The sequence below is a fragment of the Carassius auratus genome, chromosome 22, assembly GCF_003368295.1.
Source record: "Carassius auratus strain Wakin chromosome 22, ASM336829v1, whole genome shotgun sequence".
NCBI lineage: Eukaryota > Metazoa > Chordata > Actinopteri > Cypriniformes > Cyprinidae > Carassius > Carassius auratus.
In genome coordinates, this window is record NC_039264.1 from 32,287,551 (window position 1) to 32,299,970 (window position 12,420).

The following is a 12,420-nucleotide window of genomic DNA, read 5'->3' on the forward strand; positions in this document are numbered from 1 at the left end:
AAAAGAAAATAATCCTTTAAAAAGCATTACAAATCTTTCTGTACAAAAACAGAAGTTATGGAAGTAATGGGCTAATGTGGGGTCATGTGAAGTAATCAGCAATTGTAGCAATTTCTAGGTCTATGGATGCTCTGAATAAGCCTGGGCCACCCCTGTTTAAAACTCTAGTTCCAGCACTGCTCCAGAGATCACTTTCACTTTACAATGTAAAGCAAAGGCTTTACAAAGTAAAGGTGTCTAAAGGGCGGGGATTAGGTCACTCACATGTGAGATTTGTTGTAACGTCTCTATGTTGAAATTCAGGTTATTTTTTTGTGAGACATCCGAAGTTGAAGGCACCTGGGTGGGGCTCATGAATGACGAGCACAGTGGAGATTAAAAGGAACCGAAATGTTAGAATCTCAGTTGATCGTCTGCATTATACATTCAGAATCTACACATCTCTACAGCTCTAGGATGTTACTGCTGTTTCATACCTTACTGCTTTTGGACGGTTAGTGAATTTAGGTCTTGGTTTGGTTTGGTTTTAATGCATGTGCCGTCATGCACTCCAATCCCGCTTGAATCATTCCCCGTTGACTTCTGGCGGGGATTCCTGTAGCCTAATAAAAAGCCTATACAGTCCACAATCTGGATGCAATTGTGCAGTCAAAAAAACTAAAATATATATATTATCTTTTTAATAATTGTAATAACATGTTTAATATTTTAACCAAACTTTTAGCTAAACTTCAAATTTTGTGTTTAGTTGACGAGAAATAAGGAGTTTTTATAATTACAAATAACTGAACAGAATCACAATCACTTTTAAATCTATTAAATAAAATTACAATAAAATAAAATAAAAAGGTCTGTTCAAGTTAAGAGCCTATTTGTCTGCTTTGAGTTGCAAACGTAAAAACGGCTATATGATTGATTAAATGGGGAAAGCATCGAGTAAATCTAATACAAAATTCAAGTCCAAAATAAAGTGCAACAATAACAACAGGCCAAAGTCTTTTATATCTGTCCTTCATATCTATCACAAGCAATATAAAATTCATTGCAATGGCAGTAAAAGTGCATGCATAGCAGCTAAAAGCCCAATTTCCTTTCAAGTGTTAGATAATCCACATAATCTAACTCCGACTCTGTTGCCTCATCACGATAACGCATAGAACTACTTTCCCCTTTAAGAGGATACCTGTCAGTTTCATGAGGATGGCTGGCTCCAGGAAATAACCGGGCAGTTTGTGGCTCACTGTCTTCATTCTGAATAACGATATATTCTCTAAAGTCTGTAATGGAAAAGCTGCAATGTGTTTGAAATCTGTGACCACTGAATGACGAAATCAGATGTGTTTTAAAATCACAACGGCTAAAAGGGCACCAGTTTCATGATTTTTTTTTTTTTTAAATGGCTCCTAATATGTTAGGAGTAATCAGGTGACACAATGGAATGTTAAATGACTCTCATGTGAAGATAAGCGCTTGTGTGATCTTGAAAGTTGAGACTTCTTCCAGTGGTTTTAAAGGAGCAGATGTGATGGGTGTAGAGGCAGGGCAGTTGACGGTTTCTTCCCTGGAAGTGGTGCAATCGCTAATGTTTCAGAAGGACCTCCTGAGCAGGGTGTTCAGATCACTTGCTCTGCATCACCCTAATCGGAAAATAATATACAATACAGTGGTAGAACTAATTCTTTGGGCAATTTTTTATTTATATTTATTTTTTACCACAAGGGATACATGTTTCATTGCTAGAGAAAAAAATATGAAAGAACGACTTAAAATACTATCATAAAGCAAGCAAGTTGGTTAAAGGAATATCACATAAAAAAAAAAAACGAAAAAAAAAAAACTGCTATGTATTTACGGTTTAAAATAGCTCTTAAATTGTATTCATTTTTAAAACATACAGATTAATATAGATACTGGTGTATAGTACACTTAGCAAACATAAGCTACACAAATACGTTGCACTGAACAAGCACATAAATGTAATGTAAAATGAATTAAATGAAGAAGATACATCTTTGGGACGAAAACACGCTTAATAACCATAGCTATAATTTTTTATTTATGTTCTGCAGGTTTGTTTGCTGCAGAAACAGTCGAGACAGTGACAGTGATTGAGGGAGATTCTGTTACTCTATACACAAATCTTGCTGAAATACAGAACGATGATACGATACTGTGGCTGTTTGGACCTAAAGACTCTGTCATTTCTCAAATAACGAGAAAGCAAGACCTGACTTCATTTTTTGTCACTGATGGCGTGAGATTCAGAGACAGATTGCAGGTGAATCAAAAGACTGGATCTCTCACCATCAGAAACACCAGAATCAGACACATGGGACAATATAAACTCAGCATCTCTAGAAAAAATACTACGACCAAGATATTTGAAGTTATTGTTATTGGTGAGTATGTCGCAACACTGCATGCTGTAAAAGCTGTATTAAAATACTCCAGCTCTGACCTGATTTTTATTCAGGTGTAGCTGGTGAGACGGATGGAGTGAAGTCAATGTCAGTGATGGAGGGAGAGTCTATAATTCTACGGAATGATTTTTCTGAAGTACAGAGAGATGATCTAATAGTCTGGAGGTTTGGAGATAAAGGCGTCCTCTTGGCTAAATTTGATGTGGAAAATAATGACACGTCATTAAACAATGCTGATGAGATATTCAGAGACAGACTGAAGCTGGATCGGAATGGATCTCTGACCATCGAGAAGACCAGAACTACAGACTCTGGACTTTATGAACTACAGATCAGAGGCCGTGCGAGCTCACAGCGATTTCTGGTTTCTGTCAGTGGTGAGTATATTTACAATCGATTTAAAGGAGACTTTATTATACAGTATATAGTAAACCGCACAAAAAAAAATCTGAGTTGTGATTATTAAATAAACCTGGTTTATTCCAAATTATTCAAAAATGGTGTTGGAACAATTGCTACTTAATTTCACAAACACTTACAAAAATGGTATCACATTTAATCATACATAAAATTTTGAAAAATTAAAGAACTACTCCATTAATTTTGTTTTATTTACAACTTTTACAGTAGTGTAGTGGAAACAAGTTTAAGCTTAAAGGGATAGTACATCTAAAAAATGAAAATGACCCCATTATTTACTCAAAAAAATCATCACATTCACTGTCTCAGAATCGGAAAGAGCTTTATTGACAATTATGTTTTTGTATTGTCAACTGTCTTTATCTGAACCAGATTCAGATCCATCTCCAGGTCTTATAGCAGCAATTGTTGTTGCGCTGGTTTCGGCTGCAGTTGCATCCTCTGTTGTGGTTTACTGTTGCTGCAAGAAAAAAAAGGTGGGTGAGTATTACAGCTGATAGAAAAGGACTTTTTTATTCTACTTGTTTTATTGTACCATCCTGATTCTGAGTGAATAGATTAATTTGCCATACACATAATGGTAGATTTCCCACATTGTCACACTATGTTTATGTTTAATTGAACAGTTCATATTTAAAGAGCTGATTAACCCAAAATTGAAAATCACCCGTGATTTACTCATCCTCAAGCCATTGAAAATGTATATGAATTCTTATTTCCAACAAGAACAATCAGAGTTATATTAAAAATATCCTGACTCTTCCAAGCTTAATAATTGTAATGGATGGGACCTGAGATTTTGAAGCCCAATAGTGTATCCATCCTTTATAAAAGTGATCCAAAGAGCTACAAATGGTTAGTGAAGTAAAGCAATGTAATATTCATATTTAAAACTTTAATTTAAAACTAATATCCTTCTTCAGGCAAACAGTTATACAAAAGCCGAGTTGACATATGATGAACTGACAAAAATTCAGAAGTGCAATGCATAGAGCAAGACAAAACAACAGTCAAAAGAAGTGTAAAATAATACATTTTCAAAGATAAATGTTGGAGGATTTTGGTATAAGAGAGAAGGAGCTTGAGTTTTGCCATTTGTTTGATCCGTGAGAGGCGTCTACTCTCACGCTGCTCCTATATTTTCCAGTATGCGAATGTTATCTAAATGTAAACGTTCATGGAACCTTTCCACTGGACAAAAAGTTCTTTATAGGGTAAAAAGGTTCCATGAAATTTCACACTAGCCTTATAACACAATGCCAATCAATAAAAGAAAAAAACACAATAGAAGCATTAAAATTCAATAGTCCTTAAGTCTAAAAGTGATCCCATTATGGACAATGAAAGGTTAATATTTTGATTTTCGGAGTCCACAACAACAGGTTTATATGCATGCATGGTCTTATAATATGCATGTATTTCTACCTTATTTGCTCAAAGACTCCCGAAACGTTTTTTTTTTACGATGAATTTTATTAATTTTACGTGAGGTTAATATGCATTGACTGGTCTGATGACCCAGTCTGTTGTGATTGGTCTACTCCATGCAGTGCATATCAGAAACGGAACACCCATCAACAATTCTGGATCCCGGCTTAGGAAGTATATAAAGTTTATGAACAGACTGTCACGGTGCGGTAGAGACGGCGCCGTGGAAAGAACAAGATCTGGGTCCAAGTGCAGGGAAGAGACAATTTATTTTGACAAGAGCAAACGAGAACTAAAAGGCCAACACGGCAAAAACAAAACCAAAACTAATCACAGGGGCAAGCAGGAAAACGAGCATGAGAAACACAGGTACATAGACATTACAGCATAGCCAGGCAGAGTGGTGGGTGAGACGAAACTATATACTCGTGAACAAATAGGGAACAGCTGTGTGCGTGATTATGTGCACAGGTGTACAGAGTGAGTGGATGCAACAGGTGTAATGAGTGAATAAGGTAATGGGTCAGGGAGCCAGGGAGAAACACAGGTGGAGCAACTAAACAGTAAAGAGGTGACAAGGTGGGCGGGGTCAGAAAAGGAAAGGAGAGAGCACATGGCACCAAATAACACAACACAAGCCATGTGCTCACAGAAGACAAAGACAGAAAGACAGAAGACTGTGACAGAACCCCTCCCTTAAGCAGTGGATTCCAGACACTCCAAAATAATAAATCACGGAGGGAGGCGGAACGGAGGTGGATCAGGGGGAGGGATGGAGGGCCAGATAATATGGTAAAACAGAGACAAGAGGACCAGGTAGAATGGGGGAACAGAGACAGACGACCAGGTAAAATGGTAAAACAGAGACAAGAGGACCAGGTAGAATGGGGGAACAGAGACAGACGACCAGGTAATATGGTAAAACAGAGACAAGAGGACCAGGTAGAATGGGGAAACAGAGACAAGATAAACAGACAAGAAACCCAGGAGGGAGGTGGACCGGCGGAGGATAAAGGGGAGGGACGGAGGGCCAGGTCCAAAAGAGGGAAAAAAAAAAAAACAGGAAAACGAATGAAAACGAACACCCAAAACATGGGTACATGGATGACGTTAAGTGATGCCCACCCGGGCGAAACAGAGGGCCATCACACCCATGTGATCAAGGCAGAAACCCCCCCAGGGCGGACCGGAAGACCACCACATTCTCGCGGTCAAGGCCGGAGTCCCCCAGGGCGGAGCGGAAGACCACCACGTCCTCGTGGTCGAAGCCTGAGTGCCCCAGGGCGGAGCGGAAGACCACCACGTCCTCGCGGTCAAGGCCGGAGTCCCCCAGGGCGGAGCGGAAGACCACCACGTCCTCGCGGTCGAGGCCTGAGTGCCCCAGGGCGGAGCGGAAGACCACCACATCCTTGTGGTCAGCCCAATGGGAGGACGTAGATCACCGATGACTTGACTCAGTTCTCGAAGATCACCGGTGACTAGCCTTGTCTCTGGAAGGTCGACGGTGATTAACCCTGACTCTGGAGGGTCCACGAACACCGCCTCGACCTCTGGAACGGCCTTGGGCACCGCCTCGGCCTCTGGAACAGCAGCGGGCACCGCCTCGGCCTCTGGAACAGCAGCGGCCACCGCATCGGGAGCGGCCTCGGGCACTGCCTCGGCCTCCGGAACAGCAGCGGGCACCGCATCGGGAACGGCCTCGGGCACCGCCTCAGCCTCCGGAACAGCAGCGGGCACCACATCGGGAGCGGCCTCGGGCACCGCCTCGGTCTCCGGAACAGCAGCGGGCACCGCCTCAGCCTCCGGAACAGCAGCGGGCACCGCATCGGGAGCGGCCTCGGGCACCGCCTCGGCCTCCGGAACAGCAGCGGGCACCGCATCGGGAATGGCATCGGGCACCACCTCGACCTCCGGAACAACATCGGTCACCGCCTCGGGAACGGTCTCGGGCACCGCCTCGGCCTCCGTAACAGCATCGGGCACCGCATCGGGAACGGCCTCGGGAACGGCCTCGGGCACCGCCTCGGCCTCCGGAACAGCAGCGGGCACCGCATCGGGAGCGGCCTCGGGCATCGCCTCGGCCTCCGGAACAGCAGCAGGCACCGCATCGGGAATGGCCTCGGGCACCACCTCGGCATCGGGCACCACCTCGGCCTTCGGAACAGCAGCGGGCACCGCATCGGGAGTGGCCTCGGGCACCGCCTCGGCCTCCGGAACAGCATCGGTCACCGCCTCGTGAACGGTCTCGGGCACCGCCTCGGCCTCCGTAACAACATCGGGCACCGCATCGGGAGCGGCCTCGGGAACATCGTGAGCGGACGCCGCTACCTCGGGGACATCGTGAGCGGACGACGCCGCCTCGGGGACATCATGGGCGGACACTGCCTCCTCGGGGCAATCCTGAACGGACACCGCCGCCTTGGGGCAATCCTGAGTGGAATCTGCGGCTTTGTGAAGGCTAGCAGTCAGCCCCACTGCCTCAGAGGGAACATCAGCAGGCTCCACCACCTTGTGAGTCCTGTGAGCCAACCTCGCTGCTCGCACCGACATCCACTGTGAATCCCGCATGCAGCGCATCAGCCCGTGACGCTCCAGGAACAGGTGTGAGGCACTGGGTGCAGCCGACGAGGCCTCTGCTGACTCCTGGACTGTCACCTTAGGAGAACCTTGAGCTGGCTCTGCAGCTAACTCCACCCTAACAGCTGAGCCGCTCAACTGCAGAGCCAGGTTGATGTAATCCTCCAGCGTCTCGTCGGGGTGCCAGAATGGCATAAGGGACTTGAAGGGCTCGGCTAGTCCTCCCCAGAAGAAAACCATAAGACAGGTCCTCTCTGTCGCTGACAGCCGAGCCGCCCCCACGAACTCCCAAGCATAATCCTCGATGCTTCGCTCTCCTTGGCAGATTGTCGAGTAATCTCCCTGCTGGACCCATATTTGCTGGCTATATTCTGTCACGGCGCGGTAGAGACGGCGCCGTGGAAAGAACAAGATCTGGGTCCAAGTGCAGGGAAGAGACAATTTATTTTGACAAGAGCAAACGAGAACTAAAAGGCCAACAAAGGCAAAAACAAAAACAAAACTAATCACAGGGGCAAGCAGGAAAACGAGCATGAGAAACACAGGTACATAGACATTACAGTCTAGCCAGGCAGAGTGGTGGGTGAGACGAAACTATATACTCGTGAACAAATAGGGAACAGCTGTGTGCGTGATTATGTGCACAGGTGTACAGAGTGAGTGGATGCAACAGGTGTAATGAGTGAATAAGGTAATGGGTCAGGGAGCCAGGGAGAAACACAGGTGGAGCAACTAAACAGTAAAGAGGTGACAAGGTGGGCGGGGTCAGAAAAGGAAAGGAGAGAGCACATGGCACCAAATAACACAACACAAGCCATGTGCTCACAGAAGACAAAGACAGAAAGACAGTAGACTGTGACACAGACAACATGGCTTCTTCAATTTTGCCTTATCAATTTAAGCCTGAATACATTGGGGAAGCACCCAGAGCTGTTGATGAATCCCGCTTTGTATGCATTTAGGTTGCTATAGCAGTCATCAGTAAAATGAGGGGGCACAACACAAAGCTGAGACTATACTGCTGTGGTATTGTAAAAATGAATTTGACCCTTGCACTCTTCACAGCCTCGTCCTTCGGCCATGAAAAAATAAAAAAAATAAATTACCCTCCCATTGCAGAGCACAGCGTATTCGAGACATGACGCTATCCGAAACGCTACTGTGTTAGAGGGAGGGGGACTCAAGTTTTCCCTGGTCTGTGCATGCAATAAGTGGCCAGACATAAATATGCTAATGTTTCATGTTGACGTCAACATGAAATGGCTAGATATTCATTTAAAATACTAATATTTTAACTCGGAATGGACTTTTTCTGTTTGGTCTTCTGCTGCTGTAGCCCATCTGTTTCAGGGTTCAACATGTTGTTCATTCAGAAATGGCATTCTGCATACCTTGGTTGTAACAAGTGGTTATTCGAGTTACTGTTGCCTTTCTATCATCTCTAACTAGTCTATCCATTCTCCTCTGACCTCTGACATCAACAACATTTTCGTCCACACAACTGCCACTCACTGGATATTTTCTCTTTTTCTGTACATTCTCTGTAAACCCTATAGATGGTTGTTCATGAAAATCCAACGTGATCTCATGAGAATACGTGTGTATTTTTACGTTAAATGTGGTTCTACCACACGTACATTTACTTATGTTTTCATGTACATAAAAACTTACAACTTAGACGTATTTATAGCAGTAAAACGTACAAATAGTTACGTGTTAGCAGCTAAAAAAACGTAAATTATCTAATGTAAAGTGTGAATTTATATGAATTCCCATGTATTAATATTAAAATTGTGGCTTTAATGATTTAAATCTGTTGTATTTAATTGTCATATAAATAAATGTTTTTATTGAATTTATTGAAAGCAGTTTACTCATATACTTAATAGGAATAACATTTATGTGCATGCTGCAAACCATGGATACACAAAATCCCAGCATAAAATTACAAATCTCATCCACTTTATTTGTTTGCTGTACTCCATATCTTTAGAATCCAGATGTTTGCAAGGAACATATCCATATCAATCGATTTTTCATCTTCATTCTCAGCAACAGCGTCCGTCACAGTCAAAGCCCATGATTCAAATTTGAAAATAGCGCCAGTGCGCCACAGGAACGTTATGACATGGTTTACGGCACTGATAATGAACTCTCATTGGTTCTCACATAATTCGTCACAGATTGCGACATGTCGTGTTTCAGTTGATAGACATTTGAAATCAGTACTGCGCCAGTGCGCCTTCACGGAGAGAAGACAGATTCATAATTTCATGGATTAATAAATTAAATTCTGCTCTGTACCCTATAAAAACTATTACCTCCAGAGAGGACTGCGACTGGAACTCATTATCATTTGAACTACTTTTGGTACCACTTTTGATATTTTTCCGCAAAAAATAAATGATTAATATTACGTTATTTGTTTAATTTTAAACAGTAACTTTATGTAGTTTTAAGAAATTGTTATGGGTAGGTTTATGGGTAGGTGTAAGATTAACGTTAGTGGCTCAAAATAACATTTTAATCTTATATTTTTTACTAAAATTGTGTTTTATGTTTTATTCTTTTATCATTCTGTATGAAATGGGTAGGTTTAGGTTATGGTGAGGTATAGGGATCTTACATTTATAAAAAAAAAAAAAAAATCTAAAAAGGGAAAATAAACATAATTTTAAAAAAATTAATCCGATACGCATTGAAAAGCAGCTTCATGAGCACATTTCTATGGATAACTGACTGGTCAGAGAACAAGTTCTATCTGTACGTATTTGAGTTTGTTTTTACGTAAATTTAGATACGTATAGAACCTGTAATTAAGTCAGATAATACGTAAAGGACACTGTAAATACGTAAAGGCACATATGTATTGGACAGTTTTAATTTACATCTAAATATGTACGTTTTGATTGTGAGATCAGGCTGGAAAATCCCAGTAGATCGGCAGTTTTTGAAATACTCAAACCACTCCGTATGGCACCAACAACTATTCTACATTCAAAGTTTTAAATCCCCTCCATTCTGATGCTCAGTATAAACTTCAGCAAGTCGTCTTCACCACATCTAGATGCCCAAATGCATTGAGTTTCTGCCATGAGATTGGCTGATTAGCAGTTTGTGTTACCAAGCAGTTGAACAGGTGTACCTAATAAAGTGGCCGGTGAGTGTAAGTTACCTGATTATCTTAAAATGTATAGTTCATTGAAACAAAAAAATTTAGTTAACACATGAAAAGGGTTTATTTTTATTAACAGAAACCAGATATGGGTAGGAACAAGTTACATTTACTTTGTTACATTTGAGTTGTCACATTTACTTGAGCACATTTTTGGGGTAACTAATACTTTTGGAGTATATTTAAAGATGGGTACTTTTACTTCAGTAAAGTTTTGGGGGAAAATCTGTACTTTTACTTCGTTACTGTGGGCGACGCTACTCTTATCTTAATGCAATAAAAGTTATAAATGCTTTAGTTACTTTCAAATGGATCTTTGGCTACACTTTGGCTACATTCGATTACAGTACACGATACCTGTGACATTAGTTTGTTGTACGTGTAACTTCTAACATAGGAGAGCCAAACTGAATGCAGCTTCAAAAAGACAAAAAAATAACCAATTAATATTTTCTATATTTGATACAATCACACCAGCGTGAGAGCGTTCAGCGAGTCATATCATCAGCTGCTAAATTCAGATCTGTGTTCACTTATCTGTATATAAGGTATTGATTTCAGTGTTAAAAGTTTCAGATATTTTAATGGGAGTTTTTGAGAGTGATTGAACTCTAGAACTTTTTTTCAAATTGCTGTGATTCTCTCTGTATTTTCATTCAGGTTCCACAGGAGAATAACTGAATGATTCATTGACTGTAGAGATGCCACTGCTGAGGTGAGGTATGAGTGAATGATTTGTAAGTCACGCCCACCAATCACTGTGACATCATCAGCATTTCAGCGCAACAAGATTTTTCAAATCTTACGAAAGGGAATAATGTGTGTCATCGAGCTGTTAAATTCACCAAGATGTAAAACTTTTTTTTTTTTTTTTTAGATGAACTGGGAAACTGGTATGAAACTCTTTCATTATTAACTTAGCAACTGGATGCACATCCCACTTATTTTATGAAGTATTTTTACATGGAAGGTAGAAATATTATATCTCATAATATAAATATCTCAGAAGCTATTTCTTGCTTTAAAATAATAATAATAAAATAAAATAAAGAATGTTCTTCCACTATAAAGAATCTGTTGTGGAATGGAAAGGTTCTATGGATGTTAAATGTTCTTCAAAGAAGAACATATGACAGGAAATACGCATTTTTTACATTTACATTTAATCATTTAGCAGACGCTTTTATCCAGAGTGACTTACAAATGAGGACAATAGTCAAGTCACCTTTATTTTTTAGAAGCAAGCAATCAAACCAATAGAAGCAATCAAACCAACAAGAGAGCAACAGTAAACAAGTGCAATGTCAAGTCTCAGTTAGCACAGTGCACCTAGGTTAGCTAGGGTTGTTTTGTATATATATATGAATAGAATAGAATAGAATAGAATAGAATAGAATAGAATAGAATAGAATAGAATAGAATAGAATAGGAATGTGCTCGTATTAGTCAGGTGTTGGTGAAAAATGTCATTTTTAAAATTACTTTTTAAAATGTCTTCTTTTTCTTCAAATATTTTCATAAATGGTATGGGGGGGTATATGTAAATACACACACTGTTACTGTTTTACGTCTTTTGTCTCTTAAAGAAAATGGTTCTAAACAGTACCAAATTAGAGTTGTTTGGCTTGTAACAATAGCGGAACCCTTTTTGAAGCTAACTAGAACACTTTTAAATAAGGTCCCGTAAAGAACCGTGCTTGTAGGACCTGGTGTTATAAATACTCTTTTTGTTTATCAGTATTTTTATATTATTAATACGATTTGAAAGTTCAATATTTTAACTGTTTAGAGTGAGTTGACAGTCACAAATTTGACAAATTTGAAAAAAAAAAAGGTGGGAAAAAAGAATCCTGAACTCTAGTGCAAAAAGAACTGTTACTATGTGTAAATAACTTTTAAAGTACAATTTTTTTTTTTTTCAAGTGTAGTAGTTGCTGTGTTGCCTTTAAGAATGTAAGATCATTTCTAGGTTTGTTGTGAAGTGGAAATCTTTCAATGCATGTATTGTATAATAAACTCTTGTCAAGAGAAATGGAGTACTCTTTTCCAAACAATTTTAAAGATCTGAATGATAAGAAAATATGTTTAAAAAGTAGAAAATACCACATCATGTAAAGATGACTTATGTGAGTGAGTGAACGTGGGTTCTGGGAGAAAAGTGCATTGTTATGAAGACAGTTTGGAATGAAATGTCTAGAAGGACAGAAATCTTATAAGATGTATAATAAAAAAAATGTGTTACCTGTGGGATCAGGGTGATAGGGGAAATGCATAAAGGAGGTTTGGTCAAAAAAGTAATTGATAGTTTGTGAACAGATTAAATTCTTCTTTAAGGAGAATAATTTATTCTCTGATTTTCAACATTCACATTGAGTAGGACATTCAACAGGGACAGCAATG

The 12,420-nt window shown here is 40.4% G+C and overlaps 1 protein-coding gene across 4 annotated transcripts; it reads left to right on the top strand.

The window, feature by feature from the left end:
- Positions 1–257: 257 nt before the first annotated feature.
- Positions 258–12,420, top strand: LOC113040420 (uncharacterized). Of its 4 annotated transcripts, none has more exons than XM_026198775.1 (6): positions 258–493; positions 2,070–2,399; positions 2,474–2,797; positions 3,213–3,316; positions 10,681–10,740; positions 10,898–12,420. In XM_026198775.1, exons 1-5 carry the CDS (start codon positions 391–393, stop codon positions 10,699–10,701), a joined length of 882 nt encoding a protein of 293 aa, XP_026054560.1. In that variant the 5' UTR covers positions 258–390; the 3' UTR covers positions 10,702–10,740; positions 10,898–12,420. The 4 variants fall into 4 exon arrangements, with proteins under 4 accessions (XP_026054560.1, XP_026054559.1, XP_026054557.1 ...); XM_026198774.1 differs by having other exon boundaries at positions 259–493; positions 3,213–3,320; XM_026198772.1 differs by lacking the exon at positions 10,898–12,420 and having other exon boundaries at positions 259–493; positions 3,213–3,320; positions 10,681–10,889.

Coding starts and splice junctions, on each gene's coding strand:
- LOC113040420 (XM_026198775.1), top strand. CDS start 391: ATGTTAGAATCTCAGTTGATCGTCTGCATTATACATTCAGAATCTACA. Junction 494..2,069: donor TACCTTACTGCTTTTGGACG/GTTAGTGAATTT, acceptor TATGTTCTGCAG/GTTTGTTTGCTGCAGAAACA. Junction 2,798..3,212: donor ATTTCTGGTTTCTGTCAGTG/GTGAGTATATTT, acceptor TATCTGAACCAG/ATTCAGATCCATCTCCAGGT.